This window comes from Hetaerina americana, unplaced genomic scaffold (genome assembly GCF_022747635.1).
Source record: "Hetaerina americana unplaced genomic scaffold, ioHetAmer1.1.p SCAF_107, whole genome shotgun sequence".
NCBI lineage: Eukaryota > Metazoa > Arthropoda > Insecta > Odonata > Calopterygidae > Hetaerina > Hetaerina americana.
Genome location: NW_027286148.1, coordinates 206,826 through 232,040, shown reverse-complemented (window position 1 = coordinate 232,040; position 25,215 = coordinate 206,826). Strand labels below are relative to the sequence as shown.

At 37.9% G+C, this 25,215-nt stretch overlaps 1 protein-coding gene across 1 annotated transcript in view; it reads left to right on the top strand.

The window, feature by feature from the left end:
• Positions 1-1,274: 1,274 nt before the first annotated feature.
• LOC139700711 (leucine-rich PPR motif-containing protein, mitochondrial-like) overlaps positions 1,275-25,215 on the top strand; it is a 38,917-nt gene continuing 14,976 nt past the window's right edge. The window contains exons 1-8 of the mRNA XM_071599145.1: positions 1,275-1,577; positions 1,706-1,965; positions 3,449-3,719; positions 4,469-4,721; positions 4,990-5,190; positions 13,959-14,211; positions 21,010-21,225; positions 24,054-24,322. Coding sequence (XP_071455246.1) covers positions 1,351-1,577; positions 1,706-1,965; positions 3,449-3,719; positions 4,469-4,721; positions 4,990-5,190; positions 13,959-14,211; positions 21,010-21,225; positions 24,054-24,322 — 1,950 coding nt within the window. The 5' untranslated portion in view covers positions 1,275-1,350. The remainder of the gene's footprint in view (positions 1,578-1,705; positions 1,966-3,448; positions 3,720-4,468; positions 4,722-4,989; positions 5,191-13,958; positions 14,212-21,009; positions 21,226-24,053; positions 24,323-25,215) is intronic.

Sequence of the window (25,215 nt, the reverse complement as noted above, 5' to 3'; positions counted from 1 at the left end):
GTTGAAAAGTATTCCCTTCATCTCCCCTAACACTGCCTCTCATTTTGCAATTTTTTGTTTCAGTAGTTATATCGACCAATAGGTTCTCTGCCAATGAGTAAGTATGTAAAGATTCTGGAGGGATTTTAAATAGAGAGCACAAGTTTCTTTCAACAGAAGTAATTGGCAGGGTTCATCCCAGAAGTAAGACACATCAATTTTTGTGATTGAAAGGGGTCCATCCTTATCATTCAGTTGGTGGTTGCTATTCTCTTTAGAGGTTGAGCTCTAGTGTATCTGCTGAGTGGTTTCAAGATCTTCTCGTGGGCCTTCAGTCAACGCTTGACCTCTGGGGTAAAGAGTGGGGATGTATGTAAGACGTGATAGATGAAGAAAGTGAAGTTTCTCCCATTCTTATTCTCTAGTTTCTTGGTTGCTGTCAGTACCCATACTCGGTACTGCCCTTCATGTGATTATTCAGCATCATGCTGCAGTTTTAATGCTCATGGTATTCACTTTGCCTCCTGGTCACTCTGGGCAGTCAATTTGAACAGTTACATTGTTCCGAACTAAAAATTTAATGTGGTGTCTGTGAAAGTAAGTTCATAAGCTAGCAAGTTCCAAATCATTCCATTTATTAGTTCTAGTTTAGTAAAAATGAGCATTTTCAGAATAAATTAATGTAAGAATTGAAATTCGTCATTTGTTGATCCTTTGATAATTTTAATAATGGTTTGCTTTGAAATATAGTTAAAAATATCATTTTTATTTTTGGTAGCATTACTACGTATTGCTCAAGGTAGTTGTTTAGTTTTTCATAGGAAGGCCTTGCGTTTTCTCAGGTTTCCAGCCGGGTCAGGCAATCTCCGGTCTACATCTTCATCCATATTTCATCAGTGGCACAAATTTTTAAAAAGTAATCCATTACTACGATTAATAATTTCAATACTGCTCTATGATATTACGCATGCTAAGGATACCCCCTTCTTGTACAATCGGTATCGACATTTATTTATTTGTAATAAATGTAAGGAATTAAATGAAGCTTTATATATAAACTTTCTCTCATTTTAGTCTAGGAAAACGGAATAACCATGGCAAACTACCACTAAACGAAGGATAAGACGCATCCATCTATTAATGCCTGCAGGTGTTTCTGTTTAAAGCTCTTTTTGAAGTTTCATCTTTTCGCGGCTATCAATGTTGTATGAGCTTTTTAAATAACATACTACAGCGTTCACAGAACTATCAGCAACTGAAACCCATTGCGCGCACTAGATGAAGAAGTCCGAAATGTTGGAAGTATGTTACCGGCGGCTGATTACAGATCACTTCAACATTATTCTTAAATTACTTATTCTATTTTAACATATGAAAAACGTAACTTTTGGTCGATTATCAGCGATGAGTGTTTCTCTGGGGTCTATAATGCGCACGTGTAACTTAATAAATAGAAAAATATTTCAAATTTCACATGCAGTCTCAGCGTCCTTAAATGTTCCCACCGCGGTATTAATTACGCCAATATTTTGTTGTTACTCATTGAAATTAAATAGCAGATATTTGCACGCTGGGGGAAAATTCTATGGTGATAAAAAGTAAGCTTGCCATTTGGGTCAAATTTTGCCAACTGCACCACCATCAAATATTTGTGTTCGCATATACTTACCCATGTTTCACTAATGTTGGAATTTTCTTTCGTTATATGTCTTTGGCCTTGTGATAGAGGATGGGTTGTGACCCATTTGGCAGAACAAGAAAGAGCTCTATCTGCTCTACGTCGGTTGGAGTTGACTGTTAATAAATTTAAAAGGGCCAAAAAGTTAGATCTAGAGTTAGTAATGAAAGGAAGTTTCAAAGATATATTTGTTAATGATAAAGACCTTGTATTTTTAATACGATGCTGTGGTTCGATGCTTGCAAACGAAAGTCTTGAAACGAGGAAAAAATTGGCTCAAGCTGTCTGGGATAAAATATGTAACTCTAGTAAGTTTTGTGTTAATCACTGTTTGAATTATTGCCAGGATAGACTATAATTGAATTTTAAATGGATTTAAAAAACTTACTTTGGTTCAATCTTAATATGCCATCTTTACTTGCTACATGAGTAGGTGGTGAATAATCCTAAATTTACCTACGACTAACCGTTATATTCAACAGATTTAATGAAATATAACAATTCAGGCAATATAATTGAAAATTATTTTAGCTGATATTTTTGAAAAAGTTTACAGCAAACTACTATTATACTGTTTTGAAAAATATCATCTCTTGGTTGAAAACGGAGAACTAGATGTATTCTTTTACTTCGCATCGGCATTTGATAATTTAAGCATCATTTTCTTCCAAACAAAATGTGTAAGTTAGATATCGCAGGTCCGTACAAATGAATGAAGTAAGTCTACTCCGTAGAAATGAATTGAGTATATCCTCCTCAGCCACACCAATTTGTTTGCCAGGCGTTGTTATAAAATATCCATGGCTAGGTCATTTGGTGTCGACCTGTAATCTTTATATATAGACCCTGCATTATTTTCTAATTGATAGAAATGATTGTTTTCATATTTTACTGATAACACTTCTAAGATTTTGATCACTGATAAAAATTGCTTCAATGAGCAGATGTTACCAGCTTTTTAATCTCTATCTTTTAATGCATTTTTAGATATCAGATACTTCAATGCAATCTATTCAACATTTCCTAAATTAAAATCTTAATGTTCGTAAATGTCGTCTAGTTCTTGTTTCTCGTAAAAATATCCGAAGTGTTGAGTAAAAACTCCATTATGCATGTTCAAGTGAAAAAACTTACCCCTGATATTCGGTGGTGACCTTTCATGGAAGCTTCACAGTATCTCTCTGATGAAAAAACGGAACTTCCTGTGTCATCTTGTTGGATATTTATATTAGATGTCCTTTTAGCCCTCCACTCTGCATTGTTTTACTTGTAGGTTTAACACCTCATATTCTGGAGTACAGCCTCACACCCCACTAATTATTTTCTAAATTCAAGCTAAATAAATTAAAAACATGACATGAGACCTATTGGTCATAAATCTAGTTGCGCTCATAAAATTCATATTTCTAGCAAGTTAATACCAGGAGTTAGGGCAATCTTAATCAAGCAAGTGATGAGGTAACAACTCCAGAACTATGAAACTGTATCAAAGAGTGATGGTAATTAAAATTCACAATAAATTAAATCCCTCTGGGCTGAAATGTTCAAAGTCTGATAAGATAGGAGATAGCTTCCTCTGGAAGTGATTTTTTGGGGGAAAGATGATTCTGTCTGTGTGTTTGTATCCTTTGGGCTCTATGGCCACGTTCTATGTATTTTCTGTATTTTTCTTTCTTTTATTCACATGTTTTGTCTCCATATTTCTTATGCAATCTCTAGACAAATAGCATTATTTTCATTATTGCAGTGGTTTGAAAACAAACTTCTTTAAAAGTATTTCCTATTTTCAAGGTATCCAGCTGGACAATGAACACTTCACAGCACTATTAAAAACAAACTTGGAAAACCAAAACCCTGTTTTACCTAAAAAATTTTTATCAGAAATGAAAGGGTTTGGTGTTTCCCCGAACAAAGAAACATTGAGAATATTGCTTAGTTTTGTGAATCTATTGGAAAACTCTGAAGAGCATAAGGATTTTGTTTTGGAAGAATTGAAATCTAAAGGATTCTCTGGTGAATCTGAATTTGATGGAACTTTGGCTTCAGTTCTAGCTGAGCAGGGGTAGGTACATTTAAATCCTCTAATATGTCTGAAATGGAGTGATTAGATTATTGTCCAGATACCAGATTGCCTTTCCTCATATTCCACTGGCAGTACTGTCTGTATGGCTCTTTATTTGAAATAAATTGGACATTTTTTTAAAGATTTGATGAATGACATGGTAATGTGTTTGGGGAAGGCTGCTAATTATAAACTACAACTGTTTAAATTTTCATCGCTTATCTGTTTCAACAGATAGGTGTAATCTGATAATAATTTTTGTTGGTTGCCGTTTTGCACATTGCCCTATCTAAAGATATTATTTCATAAAGCGAAAAGCTAAGATGTATGCTTACCTATTTTGGTGTATAATTTATTTTCATGTTATCTTCCTCGTTTTTTTTGGTGGAGGTACTTGATCTTTCAGGTTTTTAACTGTAAAAGAATTTTGTGGAAATCCAGAAATTTGAGATGAAGGAAATGAAATGGTTAGAAATCAAAAAGAAATGTAGGTTTAATATTAGTTCATACTTTTGATAATTCAAATGAAAATTAAGATAACATTTGAAATTCTCAGTGGTAGTTAATCACTTTTTTCTAAGTTAAAATGCTTCATAAGTAAGATAAAGGTAACTTATTAAGCATTTGAATAGTTACCTACCTCATATAAAAAATGAAGTTTGTTTTCCACATCCTTCTCGATATCCACATATTAGAAGCCCTCCACAAATTTAGGTATTTCATTAATATTACATTTTGTGTGTCAACAGGAAAATTTTTGAAGCTGAAGATATTGTGAACTCCATGAAGAAGAGGAAGGTAGGCATTGCAAGTAGTGTTTATGCATCGTTGGTCAAAGGGCACATGATGGGAGGCGATAAGGAGTCAGTACTGCAACTGCTATCTCAAATGGAAAAAGATGGAGTGCAGCTGTTGCCATTGGAATATGCATCAGTGCTATCCAAACTAGCTGAAGTTTCTTCGGCTTTGCCTGAAACAAATTCCAAGAAACTCATTGAGTCTGTAAGTTAATTAGCTGTCTATGTGTGAAAATACTCTCTAAATCATTCAAAATGGAGTTATATTTTTCATGGCCGAGAAAATTCCCTAATTCATAGCTCCTAGGTTAGTCGGAAAAGTTTCAGACCCAGCAAATGAACAAGATATTTTTTCTTCAAATTAATTTTCATGTTTCAACATAGGGTTGTAATTAATATTTAACTCATATTGAAATTTACAAAGGAAACATTCTTCACTTTGGTGATGTGTGCTGGTGATTTTATTTTTCCAGGTTATGCCACATATGAGCATACCCCAGGCTGAGGACATGCATCACTGCATATTGAATGCTATGATGGAACTGCTGCACTGTGGAAAAACAAATGCAGCCTGCCAGCTTATATTCTCCCTGCCAGAATCATTCTTAGCTGGTGGGACATTAGATGAGCCTCTTCCCATCATCTTCTGCAAAGAGTTAGCTAGGGTAGACATTGTGAGTTTCTTCTTCCTTTCCTTGTTTTTATTTCCTAGCTGATGGTGCTGGTATTGTTATGGACAAAAATCTTTATACATTTCATTCTCTACCTGCTAAAGGTAGATATGGGACAGCCATAATTACTTATATATATATCCTAAATATCATGGAACTTCATTTATTTTGTCTTATATGGATTCCTTCTTCATTTCTTTATGACTGAAACCTGCCTTCATTCTCTCAATTGGTATATAGATGAAAATACTCTAGATAGTTTTTGCCGCAATTAAGAGCATGCACTTTTATGATCTAACAAATATAATTTTGGATTTTCAGCTTAGGATCTTGAGAGCCCTATGCTACTCTGTCGAATAAATATGCAAACTGAGGCCATAAAAACTTTATCTTGTAAAATTTATTCTACATCGATTTTGTCCCCTTCACAGTACTCTCTATTCTTTGGTATGCACTTGTTCCATCTTCCTTTCCACTGTTTAAAGCACCCTTGGAAGTCCTCAGCAGTTGGGCTTTTTAGTTTTCTTGTTGTTTCTTACTTAATTGTGTCCACATCTTCCCAGTGATGTCCCCTCATCAGATTTTTGCATTTTGGGAATAGGAAAAAGTCGTAGGGGGCAAGATCAGGCGAATAAATAGGATGATCAAGGATGATGATTGAATTTTTGCCAGAAACTGGCAAAAAATCAATGCTGACTGTGTGGGTGCATTGTCATGGTGAAGGATCCATCCATCATGCTCGGTTAAAATAATGTGCACTGTTGATTTTCCTAAATTCAGTTCATCAGCTATCATTCGGACAGTTTTACGATTATATTATTATAGTATTATATTATTATAGTATTATCACCGTAAACAGCTGTCAACATTTCAGTAATTTCTTGGTAACTTTTACTGCACTTCACCAAAAAACTTGATGTTGATTCGTTGCTCCGTGATTTTGTCAATTTCCATTTTCAACAAATGGTAAAAACAAAGACAACAGAAACTACCATAATTGGCGTCATATGCATAGCTCAACAATCCACTGAGCACAGATGGATCATTGGGTCTTGGGCAAGTAGCGCCGCCAGTGGTCGGGGCTATAGTCCACGTCATGGCCCCCAGATTGCACCAGTTCGTACATTTATTGCACAGACCATGTAAATAGGATTTTTAGTTTCTAAACTACCTGTAAATGTTAATCGTAAAACAGTTTCTACTGTTAATAGATAACACAGTTTCAGGTGCAACATGGTGGAAATCCTTCATGATGAAAGAAGGCACTCTGCTTTTTTTTACGTAGAATGCTACAAATATATTATGTGGCATAATAAAATTGGCTTAGTAAATTATTTTATTCTAAAATATTCCTTTTGAAAAAGCCAAGTGTCTTCTTTCAACAGTTATCAGAATTTTGAAAGTAATGAAAAATTGGTTTTCTTTCATTGAGTTATTAACATTTCTATCATAATATATATGGAACTTGTTAATAAAATTATTGCGATCAAATAGTGATTATACAGATTATATGGAAAGCACTTGGGCATTTAGGCTGGATAATGAGTGCATTTCCATGATTTCTGTTGCCAAAGATGCACACTTTCAAAAGGAAACTGTACAGTTTGTGCACAGTTTACATTAATCTGGGAATTACTTCTGCCCATGGAATGCTGCACCTGCTGTTCTATTCTGGAAATTAAGGAATTTTTTAGGGAACATTTAGTGAGGTGTCTCTGTTAAAAAGGCCTATATTTTGCATTTTAATTTAATAAACTTCTGTAGCTTGAGACTGTACTCTGCAAAAAAATTGTTTCGGACATCTCTCTTCCCTGGTTAAAAATCTCCATTACTCAAATTAAGCTGCCCTTGAGCTAAATCCACCATCCCTCCCAGTGTTTGCTGTGTCTAAGATTGGGTTAGATGCATCCTCTTTACCTTAAGCACTTTAAGTCTGCAGAATTAAATGTGCTTTTGGTGAGGCCCTTTCTGTAAATGTACCATTTGGTCTTTCACTGTAATACTTCAGCGAAAAGTAGCTTCTGGTACAAATTTAATACCTTATTTCAGTTTGGTCTAGATAACCATGAGCAATCAATAGAGTTAAAAAAATAAATGGAAAATAAAAATACCATGCCCGTAATTTCTTCTCCAATGAGAAATATTTGACCCTAAGTGAACTTTGGAGAGGCTGCTTTTCATCTAAAAAGGGTGGAAAGTGCTTCAAAATGCACCCTCGAAAGTTAAAAAACTGACATTAAAATAATATATTTTACTTTCACACAATAAATTGGACAAAATATTTGTTCTTCATGAGTAAAACTGCCTCTGAGCAAGTGTCTGTTTTAAAACAAATGGATGGAATGCAGTGTAACCTTACTTAATGAGCATTTGGCATAACGAATAAATCTCATGATGAGCAATAAATACTGGGAAAAGTGTCTCACTTGGCATCATTTATATTTCACATGATAAGTGACGAGGAGAGAGGATGTCGTGGAATGATTGTGCAACTGCTGCATCAGTCTGCATCCAGCACCCGCTCCGCCCACATCTTAGTTTCACGATTGATCTCACATTTTTCCAAACTTGTGTTCAGACATATTATGTTTGATTTTTCTGTGCAAAGAGTGATAACTCTTGTAAAAATATCTTCAAAGAAAAAGCCACGAGAAGGCAGCCATCAGAGAATAAAAATAACCTTAAAAATGAAAAGTAAAATAATTGAAAAGGAAGAAAGAGGCGTAACCGTGGCTGATCTTGTACATATGTGCATACAATTTGTCAGCATCAATGACTTGCACTAACCTCAAGGGCAAGTACAAAATTAAGGAGATAGTTGCTTCAAAGGGAGTGTCAAGAATAGCTGCACAACAGTTATGTATTCTTAACGATGTTGAAAGGTTGCTTCTCATATGGATAAATAAAAAGCAATTTCATTGCAACACTAGTAATTAGAATCTCATTTGTGAGAAGGCGAAAGCGTTTTTTGCCGGCCACGTTAGGGAGACATGGGCAAGTCAAGAAATTGAAGGGAAGAATCACTATCACAGAGTTGTTAGGCACAGTAAAGTATCCAGCTCTGACTCAAAGGCGGCAGGGAACTTCATTGGCAACTTCCAGAAGCTCTTAGATTTTGAGGGTTACCTGCCACAATAGGATTTTAAGTGTGACACAATAGGTATTTTCTGGAGCAAGATGTCAAAGTAACAGCAGAAGAGAATGCATTGCGAGGCCAAAAGCCAACGAAAGACCATCTGAACTGCTATTTTTTGCCAATGTAAGCAGAGTAAATAGCATAATAATAAATAGAACATAGTAACCAGGAATAAATCAATATCTAGTGGAAAAGTGTTATCATTTTAAGGTAACCAGAGATTTTAAAATGAAAGCCATGCTTGTTTCCCATTCAGAAACTCCATGAGTCTTCTGTGGAGTGTTAAGTCCAGAAGAGGAGGCTAAATGTGATTTCTTTCCTACAAATCGAATTCACATTCCAGGTTGGTTCATTCCATGGCAAAAGAAAAGATGAAGATGATTCACAATTCGAGTAGTTGTATTTAAGGGTGGCGACCGACAGCTGAGGTCCTTTGCACCACAGGGGATGGACAGGAAAGGAAGAAGCGTGGAGAGAAATCCGGCGTCGGCATTAGCCTACTCTTTACGAAAGGCGCCAAGGGGTCCGCAGCTTAACGTTTCTTACAACGGACGGCGTACTCACTCAAAGTGCCCTCCACATAGCACCTCAAGTAGGGATCGAGATACCTCTGAAAAATATTCAACACCACTGGGATTTGAACCTGGGCCCTCTGGGTGGGGAGCCAGTACGTTAGCCCCCGCACCATCTCGATCCCCCTCACATGTCGAAAACAGTGAACATACTTAGTTAATGTTCATTGAATAAACCTCATGCTTGATGAATTTTTTCAAAATGGAATGCATTATTATGTTGTGCTTTTATTTATGCAGGAAGATTTATTTGGCTTAATGAGAATTAGATTCTGGAATGAATTTTGCACATTATATTAGGTTAGGCTCTAGTTGAATGGCATGGCAGTTATTGACTGAAGATCAACATGCAATAAATACATCAAGATATTATAAAAGGAGTTATTAATGAAATTGGTTGTTCCATAACCTTGAGTCAAAGTCAGTGTCCCATAATGCCACATTCCTTTAAAATGACTGTGGAAGCGGTTAAGTCCATTACATTGTTCTAATGTTTTATCTTGAAATTTGTGGATGTAGGATTCGAGGGTATGGTGGATGAAATACAAGATTAATGGCCTCTTCTATTCAAATTGAAATATTGAAACATAGCTTGCTGATGGAATGGCAAGGAAATCTTTCATCAAATTGGGAAAGACAAGCATAGAGTAGCAATTATCCTTCATTATCCTGGAGGAAATGGTCATCTATATTTGAGGAATAAAGAACAATAAGTTTGAAATCATATGTGGCTAAAGTTGTTCTAAGGATAATGGATAAGAGGATATCTAGGGATGGAGAGTAGGGAAAATGATTATTTAGGGGATGATGAGTTCGGTTTCAGGAAGGGGAGAGGCACATGTGATGCTATAGCATTAATGAAGTCATCAATAGAAAGGAACATTTAAAATAATCAGGATGTATTTTTTTATTTCATTTTTTTGAAGGTATTTGATGGCATGAGAATAAGTGGAAACAGCAAAGGCTTCGCTTTTTTAGCAATTATTATTGGTTTGCTACTGATTTAGGCCATCATCAATCCATCCATCCATTATCATTAGTGTTTGATGATGACTGATTTAGGAATGTTTTGTATGGATACAGGTTACACAATGGTACGATGAGGATTTATTTGCCTCTTCCACAAAACACATCCTGGCATCCAAGTCTATATCAAGCCCCTCTTCAATTCAATATATTTCTTTTCTCCCATCATTCCATCCAACATTCCTATCATATTCCTCGTTTACCTAACATTCTCTCCTCTATCACAGTCTTCAACGTCACATTGCCATTCATAACACTACATCAATCTCTCCTGTCTCCTTATGATTTCTCCCAAAAACCCACTCTCCTCTCCCGAATCACCTAGCACTTGCTCATTTGTTTTTCTTTCTGTCCAATTCACCTTCACCATCTTTCTCCAAGCCTGTATTTCAACAGCCTCCGCAATTTACGCTTATCATTCTGCTTAAAAGACCACGTTTCCAAACCGAACAACAGAATGCTCCATGTTAAAGTTTTGATGAGCCTTTTGTTAACATCCTTACTCAACATCCCTGTATGCCATTCGCTCCTTCTTGTGAAATCTTCTTTGCCTAATGCAATTCTTATTTATATATCCGTAATACTTGGATCATTTTAGTTCAGAACTCTTGAATAGATAAACTGTGCCATCTGCTCTAGTTTATGAACTCCTCTTGTAATAATTACCTTGCTCAGCAATGCTTGCAACCCCTTGGCTGACTGACAAACTGAGCCTTGATCATCCACAAACCTAACTGATTTTATGAATCGTCCGTGGACTTTCATTCCTATCTTCAGTTCTTCCCATGCCTCTTTTAGCATTCCCTCCACTTGTACGTTGAATATTGCAGGAGATAATGTACACCCCTGCCTTACTCCTCTTCCTAATACTGCCCATCCGGGCTATCCATTTGCCACTTGCATCTGAGCTGTCCATGAAATTTACAGGTTGTAGATTATTCTCCTATCCCTCCAAACTACTCCTATTTTCTGCAATATATTCATTAGTTTTTTCCAATTCACTCTATCAAATACCTTTTCAAAATATATGAAATTGGCAGTAACATCCTGATTGTACTCTATATTCCTCTCTATTAGTGATCTCATTACTGCAATGGCATCATGCTCTTCCTTTCCTGAACCCAAACTGATCATCCCCTAATTTATCATTTGCCCTGCTCTTCATCCTTTTGTTGATGACCCATAGAACTATTTTTGCTGTATGCTAAATCAAACTTATTATTCTGTAGTACTCGCATATGACTGCCTTTCCCTTTTTTGGAATAGGACCTTACACCTATCTGACTAAATCTTCTGGTCAAATCATGCATAAATATAATGAATTAGTCCATTTAAACTCTTCCTCACGCCTTTCCCTGAACATTTTAAGTAGCTCAGCAGGAATGTGGTGTTATGGCCATGGCCATGTGTTATCCCCACGGCCTTATTTGTAGTTAATTCCTAAATGCCCTTTCTATCTTGCTATCAAGTATGCCTGGACCTAAGCTATCATCATCTATGCCATGTTCTCTCACTATGTCTACTTTTACTGGCCCAACATATTTACCATAAAGTCTCTCTCTATATTCCTTTCATCTCCCTTGACTCTTTCTTAGTCCAATTCATAGTTTTCCAGACCTATCTTTCATTGTATGTACAGATTTTCCCTTCTTACTTCCTCACAGTGATTTCACCATCCTGTGTAAATTGCCAATTAATATTTTGTAAACTTTCCATACCCTTGCATTGCATCTTCCACCAATCTTCTTCTGCTCTGTTTTTTACCTCCTTAAGTTTATTATATAACCTATGTTTATTTTCCTCTATTTCCTTCTCTCATCTATCTCTCAAATCATCTCATCCATAATTCATGGCTCCCTTGTCATTTTCCCTTTTAGAAAGGAGAATAGAGCTTCTTACAACCTTTTTAAGACAGACTGTACAAAACAATTTTTCCTTAAGCTGTTAAGGGTTTTTGAACACAACTGTAAAAGTAAAAAGAAGGGTAATATTAAGAATGACGTGCTTATTTTTGGGGAAAGTTAATCCCTCGCCAGTGATCAGACTCACATTCAGTATTATAAGATGCTCACATTTACTCAGGGGTTTCCCTAACTGGCTTACAAGGAAATTAATCCTATAGCCAGGGACTGTACTTGGGAACTTACAAATACACACTCAGTCACACTGGTTAGTCCAAAGTGGTTTACAGGTAGGTATTTGTAATGCCAGAGCCCAGCTCTGGGATACATTAACACCTTACATGTTTACTAGAAATGACTGAATATGTTTGCGAGGAAATTGATCCAGATGCTGAGGACCTAATTCGGAGGAGTAATATGTACAAAAACTCACTCTCACTCACTCAGTGGTAGTAGTAGTTTTTAGGGGAAGCGATAGGCAGCTAAGGCCATTGGCGTTCACTCACTCAGGTATTACAGAAAATAATGCCAATACTAGGCACTATGAAGTGGATAAAACACTTGATGGCCTGAAGGCATTGTCGAAAAGGAAAATGGTGGGGAATTAGGCCCTTTAGTCAAAAGGAGGAAACAAATTTCAAAGTGAGGGACTTTTTCATGATACACTTATTCTACACTATTGATGAGTTTCTGAATGTGTGACAATGTATTGTATTTTATCTTTGACGTGCCATATATCTTGGAACATGAATGTACCCAGATCCTCAGGCAAATTAATAAATAAATAAAATAAAAATGGAAAATAAAGGAGGAAGGCAAAATAACATGAACAAACTGAGAGAAATACAATGGTGTGCTTCCCTTACAATTTCAATTACAATTTCCTTTTATAGTGGTGTAAATAACCCTTTACCACTTAAGGGAAAATTATTTAATATAGTCAAGTCTTTTCTTATTTATTGTTTCATTCGCGGCTTTCAATGTGCAAGATCTGTCCCAAAATTGGTAAGACTGAGTCGCTTAAAAAAAATTATTGCCAGAATTGAAACATTCACTCAAAAGTCTTCAAAGTAGCACCCTTGTGCATCCAAACACCGCTGCCTGGTATGCCTTCTTGAAGGCAGTGCCTGCTAAGATCCCTTGCCATGACCTGTTGTATTGCCTCCACTGAGCCATGGTGACATCCTTTCATAGATTTTGAGGCAGGGGAAGAAGAAAAAGTCTGGTGGGGGGCTGTCTAAAAAATTAGGATCCTCACTTACATGGTCAAGAAGCTCTTGGCAGATCCATGTACTAGTTTCCTTTTGTTCATCCCAGAGCACTCGTAGCACCAACTTCGCACACACCTTTCTCATGCCCATGTTTTCAGTCACAAGTCATTGCAAATTTCTTTTAGGGTTGCTAAGTTCATCAGAAACCATGTGACCAGAGATCCCCATCCAACAAAGTCTTGAATCTTGTAAGACTTTCGTCACTTTTTGAGATTGAAGGGTATCCTGAACATTGGGCATCTTCAAAATCCTCTCTACCCTCCCGAAACAACTTGTGTCATGGAAAAATACCTGCTGTGCCTATGGTGTCATCACCATGAGCTCCCTTGATCATGTCATGTGTCTCTCCCCCAGTTTTGCCCAGTTTCTTGCAAAATTTGATGGTATACAACTCTTTCAATACCCAGTTCATGACATACCTAGGTCACATTATAGATGTTTTCAAATGAACGACCAGCACTCCGCAAAGGCTGTGAACCAACTGCCACAGGCCTCCAGCCTTTCCTGAGACTTCTTTCCCTGGAACCCAGCCAGAGGAATTGCTGCTTATCCAGCCATCAAACAAATAAGTCAAACTACTTTTTGGACAGATCTTGTATGTACAATGAGCAAATATCATTGCTCCCGGCAGCCCAGCTGTAGAAGTCATTAGAATGCACAATCCTTTTCACTACGTCACGGTTGTGGTTTTTAACCATATTATCCAGATAAAAATAGTTATGCAATTGTTCTTCAATCATTCCCTTCCTCCACTTTCTTTTTCCTTTCACAGTTTTTGCACTCTTTTTCTGACAACTATTATTAATGAAAATGCTGAGAGCTCATTGCACTTCATTATGAGGCACCAGTCAAATTTTTCTCGCAGGCACCAGAAGAAGTATTAACAATCTGCGACCAATTGGAGGATTTTGTAATTAGACTGTTGAATAAAGAGGGGTGTCCGAAGCCATTGACTCTACACATTGTGACCTGCCATGCCCTTCAGTCCGCCAAGAGTGAACTTGGTGTGTTTCTCCTGGAGGTGCTTGCGCAGAGGGGGGCACCATTGCGGCCACACTATTTCTGGCCACTGTTTCTCACCACTGCAAAGCAGGAGATGGGCGAGAGGCAGGAGGAAGGTAGGCTGTTCTCTTTTTCATTCTCCTAGGCTTCAATGGAAATAGTGGTGAAATAGAACACAAATGAACCAGATGCACTCATTGCCGTAATTCCAAAGTGAACATATACAAGGGTAGTTAGAAATCACCACTAGATGTCAGCACTTGCATAACAAATTTCCTGCGTAGTAATAGGTAATCCTTAATGAGTAAACCCGTAATGTATCAGTGCTTTAGGAAGATATTTGTGGTGCAGATGCCGCTGTTGTTGTTCCCATGTAGTGATTTGTGAAGATGGAAAAAATTGAGATTTGAGCAGAGATTAAGTACTTTGTAAAGAAAGGTATGAAGGCAAAGGATATTCATGCCAACTTTCAGTACACTCTGACAGGGGACTCAGCTCCTTCATATTCAACTGTTGCCAAGTGGGCAAGCAAGTTAAGTTGGGTCGGGAGAGATCAGATGATGATATACGTAGTGGTCGGCCAAAATGTGCCACTGCCCCAGAAATTATTGCATAACTACATTGAATGGTCGTGAGGGATAGTCCACTGAAAGTGTAAGAAATCGCCGAAGCTGTAGGGATGTCATCTGAATGGGTATATCACATGTTAACAGTGAAATTGGATGTGAGAAAATTATCTGCCAGATGGGTGCCGGGGTTCTGGACGCAGGATCACAAATGTATTAGAATGGAGATTTCCGAACAATGTTTGACCCTATTAACAGAAACCAACAATATTTTCTGCTCCAAATTGTGACCACAGATGACAATTGGGTCCATTACTATACCCCAGAGACAAAATAACAGTCAAAGTAATGGAAACATGTTGATTTATCACCAACAAAGAAAGCAAAGGCAATAAGCTGGAAAGGTGATGGCTTCAATTTTTATGGGTTGGGAAAGGGATTCTGCAGATAGATTATCTTCCCACTAGGCAAATAATTCCTGGAAAATACTACACTAACCTCCGGGACTAACTACAGCAAAAGATGCACTGAAAAAGGCCAGTAGTGGCAAGAAAGAAAGTCATCTTTCATATAGATAATGCACACAAAAGTGTCGCTGACGTAGTAAAAATACATGGATTTGGATAAAAGTTGTTTCCACACCCATCTTATTTGCCTGATTTCACTCAGTCAGATTTCCGTCTCTTCCCGAGCTCAATTTTCCTTGATGAACAGAGATTCTCTTCAAACATAGAACTAAGAGCCGAAGTAGATGGGTATTTTGCAGGCCTGAAGGAATTTAATTTTCGTGATGGTATCAAAGCATTGGAACATTGCTGGGCAAGTGCATTAGTGTGCTGGGAGACTACATTGAAAAACACAAAGAAAATTCACTGAGGTAAGTCATTTATTTCTATTCCATTCCCAGAACTTTTCAAATTACCCTCGTACACACTTACCTGATTGTTGAACTTGCTTGTATAGTGCAGTTTTTAGTAAAAATAAAAATAACTAACTTAAGTCAAGCAATATTAATTTGCTAACATTATAGTGTGTTGTTGTTGAAATTATACCGCTGTGTTTGAGAGATGGGGTCCATTGTTGCATTGTAATGTTGCATTGGTGTATGTTACATTTTGGCCATTTATAATATTCATATGGTGATTTACCTTTTATCTGTTGGAGAACTGGCTATAAAATACAAATTATAGTAATAACACATATTTATTGAAATGAAATTAAGACTGGGTATTGCCTTGTTTGACTTAATCCCTTGTCATTTAACATGCATACATTTTTTTTTACGGGGATCAAGATGGTGTGGGGGCTAATGTACTGGCTTCCCTCCCAGAGGGCGCGGGTTCAAATCCCGGCGGTGTTGAATATATTTCAGAGGTATCTCGATCCCTACTTGAGGTGCTTTGTGGAGGGCACTTAGAGTGAGTACACTGTCCGTCGGATGGGACGTTAAGCTGCGGACCCCTTGGCGCCTTTCGTCAAGAGTAGGCTAATGCCGACGCCAGGTTTCTCTCCACCCTTCATCCTTTACTGTCCATCCCCTATGGCGCAAATGACCTCAGCTGTCGGTCGCCTCCCCTAAATACTACTACTACTACATATTTTACAACTGTTACAAGAAAGTATTTATATGATAGAAAGTATAATAAGAAAGAAATGTGAAGAACTTAAAGTGCAATGGGGCATTCTAAATAATTGGGTTCAAGTGTGAAAAGACAGATTTGTGGGGAAACGCAAGGGTTGTGGACTAATATCCTTAACGAAAAAAGCCCACTGCAGGAAAACAGCCGTACAGAAAAGAGTGAGGGTGAGGAACAACCTGTAAAAAGCCTACTGAGACATAGATAGTTTAGGCTTTGCCTATTGTGTGGAAGCCCAGTTATATTGCTTGTGTGATGTGAACTTTCATGCAGTAGATATGTAAAAAATTAAAATATCATATTTAAAAAAACTGAATCAAACACAGAAAAATTATAACTTAGTTATGTTCCTATAATACTGTTTGTGGCTTTCAATATCCCCTTTTGGTGTGATCCTATCTCTGTACTACTGTATCCATCTCCCTGTCCTCCCTTATACATTAAAATTCTGCCCTCTGTTACTCCTTTCTTATCATTCCAATTCTACATTCCATTCCCTCACCCATCTTCCCTGCTTCCTCCTCTGGATTCCCTGTTTTATCCTTTTTAGTCTGATGTTACTCTTCATTGTTACGAAATTATGATCTGAATCTACATCTGCTCCTGTGAAACTGAATTATTCATGCTATTTCTAAAGCCATGCCTGGCCATTATGTTGTGTAACTGATATATTTCTGAACCCCATGCCTTTGCTTATTGTTGTGTTGAAGCCACATGTTCATTCTGATTAATGATAATGTGTCTGCTCTTGCAAAACTCTCTTGCTTTCTCCTTTGATCATTCATTGTCCCCAAGCTGTAGTCCCCTACCCCACTATCATCTCTTCCTTCACCCACCATCGTGTTCCAATCCCCCATCACTACCATTCACTTCCATTCTGTAGCACAATCAACTACATCCTGTAACTGATCGTGGCTCTGTTCCTTTCTCCTTTTCTGTATTTGCTTGGTTGCATGTATTTTGTTCAACTTTCGCTTTTATTAATACTTATCACTATCACTTGCTTGCTCTATGTTTACTGTGCCTGTTACTACCTTTTTGTTCACTTATATTGGCAACCATCACTGGCTCTCTCCTTCTCTCCTATATAATTCTCTATGACTATCATTCTAGTAATCCCCGTAATCCTTCGCTCACACAGCCCTAAAATATCTATATTTCCTCTCTCTGTCTCTTGACTTATATTTTCTGATTTCCCCGTCTACATTATCATCCTACATTCCAATCCCTTTTCTAATTGGTTCGGTTCTTTTATGTGTCTTCTGCAATGCTGCTGTCAATTTCGCTGAGCTTGGATTTTTTTGTGAGAAGCCTTGCCTTTCCTGCTGTTGAGCATGACACATGGCTCATTTGGCCGAGTCCCGTAATTACCAGGACTCATTTTAACAATCCTGTCCATCATTGGGATATGGGATTAATAATTGAGGTGTTTTCCCTTTGCCTACCTCAATAATGATTTTAACGTGATGCCATCACTCAATGGTGGCCCTATTGGGGACAAACACCTTTGCAGCCACCTCTCTGAGGAATAGAAGCTGCATGGACTACCTTTCATCTGGCTCCTACCCTTCATATTTACTAAATCGGTGACCCTCCAGGAGAAATTATCTATGTTCCCTCCAGCACAGCTCTAAGGATCATCAAAACACAGAAGCCTATCTACCATTACAAGGTTTTAGTGTATTGGGAGGGATTGTTGGTAAAATATACCAGGGCGATTTAAAAAGTAAGGTCTCCTATTTTCTTTTCATGAAAAGTCAAATTTATTCTCAACTTTGCGTACATCGTAGGAAAGGCTGAGCATTTAGCTATTTTTCTACATAGTCGCCTTGATGATCAATCACTTTTTACATCCTTATGACCAGCTTTTCAATACTAGGGTCGTACCTTTCTCCCAGGTCGTACTTTTCTCCACTATGGAGGATATTCGTCCTCCAGAGGTGGATGTGGGGGGCATGAGTCCCTTTGAGCAGATATCCTTGCCACTATTGGAAATCATGAATGTTAATTGGAGAACATTTGCCTTCATCCATGCTGAACCACTGGCCCATCATCTTTTTTGTGGCATGAAGACTTTGGATGGAGACATCCAGGTCTTTCCCCACCTGCAAATGGCTCCGTCATCAGAGTATTGCTCCAGGTTATAATGGGGGACAGGCATGTCTCACCAGTATAAATTGAAGAGCAGCAGTGATAGCTGCATGTCCTGTGGGACTCCCATTTAGAAAGGGATAGGGAAGGCATTAATACACCAGGGCAACTACACTCTGGCCAGTATGGAAGCTTGATATGGGTAGAAGCCATTTTGGTGAGACGCCTGGAGTATTTACATACCAATTTGCATGGTCGTGAAATATTTAAATCTTTATTGTGGCAGTGTAAAGTTTCTTTTTTACCCTCATAATGAAGGAATTCCACAAAGTTAAGCCTTTAACTGTTATGTTTACCAATTGCATGTTAGGTCTTAATGCCAGATGTTGCCAAAGGCTCTCTTGATGTCTAGAAGCAGAGCAGTGGTGCATTTATGCTCATTGATTGCTTCAGCTGCAGTGATGGTTGAGAGAGTCAGGGGGTCTGAGGTGCAGGGGGTGAGGGTGACACCAGTGCCAATCCCATCTGGTGGGATGGGATTGGCACTGGTGTTGTGGGACCCAATTGGTTCCCATGGTGGATGTGAGATTCCCGACTGAAATCTGCTCAAACCTCTTTCCCTGGTTGCCCATTCAGCTGATAGACCCATAATTCCCAGCATCCCTTTGACCCTTGTCCCATTTGCACATCATCAGCATGGTCTGGTACCTCCAAGTTATATTTGTATTTTTTGGTACCCTGCAAGCCTCAACTAGGGTGTGTGGCAGGGGGTGAATACACACTAGACTAATTTTGACCCAAATATGTTTCCCCTTCTGTGGTTGGATAATTTTATTCTGACCCCTTATCATTCGTAGAAGAAATGACATCTTAAATCTATCTGTTCTACACTTAATCTCTCTAATTTTATTGACATGATTTCGCCTACCATAGTGCAATGGGGCTAGTAATACATTTTCAACATCACTGCTAAAGAGACATCCTTCCAATTTATGCGAGAGATTTAATCTGTAATTTAACCTTCGCTCTGTGAGTGATTCCCAGCCTAGCTCTAATATTTTTGATATGCTACTCAGCTAATCATAGCAAATTTTTATGAATACAGCTCCTCTATGCTGCACGCATTCTTATTTGACTATCAGTACAACTTTGTGAGGATCCCATGCACTAGCAGCATATACTAACTGAGACCAAAGCACTACAAGTTAACATTTCTCTTTGACCTTTTTATCACATTTAGCCAGTACTCTTCTAAATCCTAATTTTTTGTTTCTCTTTGATCTTTTTATCACATTTAGCCAGTACTCTTCTAAATCCTAATTGTTTGTTAGCTTTTCCACGTATTCCCCATATGTGGTTCACCCAGGAGAGGTCATGAGTCAGGGTAAGACCTAAGTATTTAATGGATTCTCTGGGTAATATCAAAGTTCTGTTTGGGCATTGACGATGCCACATAGTGGTGGCAAGCAGGCCAGTGCATGGTTAAGGGAGATATCCATGATGCTGTCAGTACCGGGTGTCTCGATTTTAAATTGCGTGGTTTATAGGAGTATTTCGGCAACTCTCTAGTGGTCTGGGCTTTCCTCTTTGCAGGGAGATGCTATTGTCAGGATGGGGCAGGGGTTGTTGGCAAGCATAGGCTGATATTCTTGTATGTTACCCTCATTGTGTGATTTCATGGCTCATTCAAGGAATATGCCGTGTTTATTGCAATTATAGGATACAATACAAATTGTATACATTTTGAGGGTTCCTACATATTCTTACCTCTCTTACATGTATGGATACATTATCATATTATCATTGTTGCTTTGGTATCTGTTATTGTTTGTTTATGATTTACTTGCTCTACATTAACTATAAGCTTGCTGTTACATGATGATCCTATTTTATTTACACTGATAACATCTTTTTACATTTATTACATATCTTACTATTTATTTCTGCACTTATTGCATATTACTTATTGGTAAGCAAATTTTTATTTGTGCATCCTCTTTGGATATCGTTTGTTACCATAGTTCTGGTCTAAAATTCTCTAAGTATAATTCTTTTTACTTTTTCTTTAACATTTTAAACTGAGGTCTTCCTTTCTCCCCAGTTAATCTTACATCTACTAGGGGATGCTATTAGGATGGCTTCTTTCTTATCAGTGCTTATTATTCTACCCTATACTGATCTTGAAATATGTGCCAGAACTTTGCACTATCTCTGTAATCCTGTTTCTTCCATTGCTCCTCTTTTTTTATTAAATTCATCCTTATGATAGTGTTTGATGATGTTAATACATGCTCCCTCCTGTGATTTTATCTGGACTAGAGCTAGACCTACTGAATAATCAGTTTCTATAAATATAGTGGTGTACCTTTTACATCTGCCCTACTGAAATTCTCACTATGTGCTCAGTATATTTCTCGTAAGAAACTAGCTGGGAAAGCATAATACTATTTCAATTTTCATGTTAATATTTTTATTGTTCTCCCCGTTCTTGATACCCCTGGGTGATTTCTGCGCTAGCATCTTGAAGAGCATTGTGCATTAAGACATGCATTTGCTCACATGCTCTTGAATTTCATTCAAATCATCCATCATAACACTGACGATTAATTTTTTTCCTTAGGAATATTGAAATTGCTAAGGAAAATGATCAGTTTGGGGGTAAAGATCGACTGTGAAACGCTGGCTGTTTATGTGCTGCCCTTCACTAAAAAGCGACGCAGTGCCTTTGATGTGCTTACTCTGCTGCAGCAGAATGGAGTTGTTGGGGCGTCATCTCGAACAGCAGTCACGCAGTGGTTGCTGGAAAATGGAGAGCTGACCGAGGCTGCCAAATTCAGTAAGATGTACCATCCTACCACCACGCAAATAACTGCTGGGCTGCTATTTATTGCATTACTTCGTTTTTAAATTTCTGAATGCAGCTGTCATGTCAGAATAACTTTATTTCTGCTCAGTTCCTGTATTCAAGGAGTAATTGGCATACAATAGCTTTTACTTTACAATTACATTCATTTTGCTGAAGTTTACCCCCATTGGTGCAATCGTAGATAATAACAGAGTTCTGCATTTGATGTATTACATAAATGAATGGAAGTGACAAAATATCAATTTAAACCCTTTTACTGGAGGAATATGTTGAATTGAAAAGAATACTTTGCTGACATATGTTTTCAAAAAAATTAACCATTTCCAAAAACTAAAGGATTTGCACAACTTTGAAAATATGACCAATTTTTCTATCTTCACATTTATATCTCTGCATTTAATTGAAAATATTATTGTATATGTCACCCTTTATTTAAATAAATGAACATAGAATAGGTAGATTTATATTTTATTTATTTATTTTATTAGGTCATTTACGGTTTCGGGTAAGTTTAAATGGACATAGCCTGAACATTCTTAGTCCGCCCCAAGACAACACAACCTGACACCCTTCTTCCGTTCTGTATACATTTTCATTACATGGAAAATGTATGTGGATAATATACATTTTCTTTACTGCTATACTTGTTGTGTTACCTTTATAACATAATTATGCACCTACATTTGTGATGCAGTTTGCATTTGGTGAGATATTTTACATTATTAATTGTTGAAAAAAGGACTAAGAAATGCATGGTTTTTATATATATGATCAAAAATAATTTGTCTAAAAAATAGATTTATTTCCAATATTGCTACAATGTGCCAAAATTCTTCAAAGTACATCCATTGAGCATCAACACCTTCTTGCCAGTGGCTTTTCCATGGTGGTGTCTTTTGAGGGTGGATTTCACTCTTGGGAATAGGAAATAGTCGGCTGGTGCCAAGACGTGGTCTTAATCAATAGGTTACAAAAGGTCTTTGCAAGCAGACCCTCGACTCTGTTCTTGATCGTCTCTCAAGGCTTTTTGGACAAGTTTAGCGCAGATATTTCTCAATGCTAAATTTTCAGTGATAATGATGTGCACTCCCATCTAATTAATACCAATACGATCTGTGATCATTCGCACACTTAACCGATGGTGCAAATTTACCACTTTACCGGCATGTCAGAAATAAACTGTTACTGATACTTTTTATACAAACCTTGTATATGCGTGTGCCTGTTGGAAAATTTGGCCAGACATTGAGTCTTTCAGCTCAACAGACGCTGGGGGAGGGATCTGGCAATCCTGAGTCATCTTGAGCACTGCCCAGTTATTTTGGTGGACCCCCCCTTACTAGCCAAGCATAAGAGGGTGCGTAAAGAAAAATCAGAAGGGTTATTGAGGGCTCTGGCCAGGTTTCCTCCTGCAAAGTTGAGCTTGGATCTACCACCATAATGAATGTAATTTTATTACCATTGGAATATTTTTCAAGTGTATTATCTCAGGAGTGTACCCCGAACATTTCATTGAAATATGTTTAAATTTGCTGCTTTTATGATAATTTGAAAGAAGTGGATTTTTTTGGTTTTTTTATCAATATAAATTTATAATATTAAAAAACAAATTTTACATAACTTCGCAGCTGAATCAAAATGAAGTATTATAGTTAAGTATATTCAGGTAAATTTTCAAGACCATATCTTAAGTCACAAAGAAATTATGGCCATTTTTTTCCATGTGGGCATTGTTTAACCATTATGTTATGGCTGAGAGATGTGACCACAATGGGTTAACATTCATATTTTACTCTGTTGAAATTCACCCAGCAGGACTTCACTTTAATGTACACCTCTGCATTGATACATTTGCTGGATTGCCACCTGGTTCATGGCCCTGAAATATAATTGTCATTGTGGAATGAGGATAACCATGAATTGAGTAGTAGAAGAAGATTTAGGGGAGATGACTGACAGCTGACGTCATTTGCATCATTAGGGATCGATGAGGAAGGGTGGAGAGAGATCTGGCATCTGCATTGGCCTACTCTTATTGAAAGGCATCAAGTAGTCCGCAGTGTAACGTCCCATCTGATGGATGCTGTACTCTCTCAAAATTCTCTTTACAAAGCACCTCAAGTAGTGATTGGGATACCACTGAAAAATATCTGCCGTCTCTGGGATTCGAACCCAGGCCCTTTCGGTGGGAAGCCAACGCACCATCCCTGTGAAATGAGATGTTTGAGATACGAGCTAGAAGGCGGATGGAGAAATAGATTTAACAGAGAGGGTCCAGGGACAAAATACGTTTTGGAATGGTGAGGAGCTGGGAATCGATGGAGAAGTCAATCGAGAGGAATTGGAAGGTGGCTATAGGAGTGGCTGGGAGTGACGTTGAGAGATATGTGATGAATGTGGAGAGGGATTTTTTTGAAGGGCTGCACATCACTTTATGCGGAATGCAAAGGATATTTGAGGAAGGAGGAGGAACCATTTAAGGAAGTGTGGCGGATGCATGTACAGCTGAAAAATGAAAGTGTGCGAGGCAGGTAGTATTTCAGCTGCCCATAGGTTTGAAAGGTCTTCAGATGAAAATGATAGTCTGCATCGGGGTCTATCAGTATGTGCCAATTTGTAGGCAGCATAATAATTGCATGTGTAGTATGTTGTCGGAAACTGTAATCCCTGCATGGTAAATATAAGTGAATGATTGCAATAGCCATCTCATGGCCCCTTTAGAAAAATACAGCAATACTTCGTAACTCGAAGCTACTTTATGTCCAACTCGCGTCACCTCTACTTTTCGATTGTTGCAGATGACATACACCGAGGCAGAATAGATCCGTCTCCTCTAGTTGAGCCGCTCGTCAGATGTGTCTTGAATAAATTTCACCGACCAGATGGCTCATCATTGTCCAGCATAGCCAAGCTGCTGAGCTCAATGAGTAAGAAGAAGACGAGGGATATTGACTACACGGGACACTTTCTCCTTGAGCTCTCGGAGAAGTTGGGCCTTTTTGAAAACAATGGTGCATTGCATGATGGTCAAGCTAAGGCTGTAGATTACCTCCTAAGGATTTTGAAGGTTATCCTCTCTTGTTGTCAAATTTTTGTCTGGGGTAGAAACTAAATCTTTTAAATAAATTAAAACTGTTGTATTAGTGCGGGCACAAGAAAAGTACCCATGATGATGCATTCCTGTTACATCTAATGTTAGATAATAAAGTGTAGCACAAGTCTGTCATCTTGAATCCTAGGACTGCAAGTGGGGATTAGGTGCATAATATGGGTTTTATAAGATTATTTTTAACATGAATGTGTTGGCATGTATTGCAAAATTATGCCAGAAAACAGGGAAAGTAGTTTATACTATGTGTAAAGGTATATTTTCTGTGCTAAAGAGACATAATCTTAAGTTAAGAGGTTAAATCCAGGAAAATAAAAAATCCAGAAATAACTAAGAATTTCTTTCCTCCTTGATGAGAGGACATCCTGAATGTAGCTTCTAAATTACAGTTATATTTATGAAGGTGCAAGTTGCAGAGCATTCATCCTGGTTTTCCACCACAAGGTGTGATCAAAAAGAGACCCGACTGATTTTATTCTGCGCAAGCAGTTCAACGGATCGAAAAAAGACACAGTCCGCCGTCTAGCAACACACCTGATGGCTAAAATGAGAGGTGATGCATTTGTTTACGTCAAGTTGTTACGCAGCAGTGGCATTTCGTGTCTTAATCTGTTCATTGCCATGTGCAACGGCAGCAATGAAGGAGCTAGGGAACAGCGTGTGTGAGTTAAATTTTGTTTCAAACTTGGCAAAAGTGCTACGGAGACATTTGGAATGATTCAGCAAGCCTTTGTTAATGAAACTATGAGTCAAAGGCAGTGTTTTAATTGGCACAGTCGTTTTAAATCGGGCAGAACCTCGACAGATGAGGATTCGCAAACGAGGGGCGGCCTTCCACTTCGACAGACCCC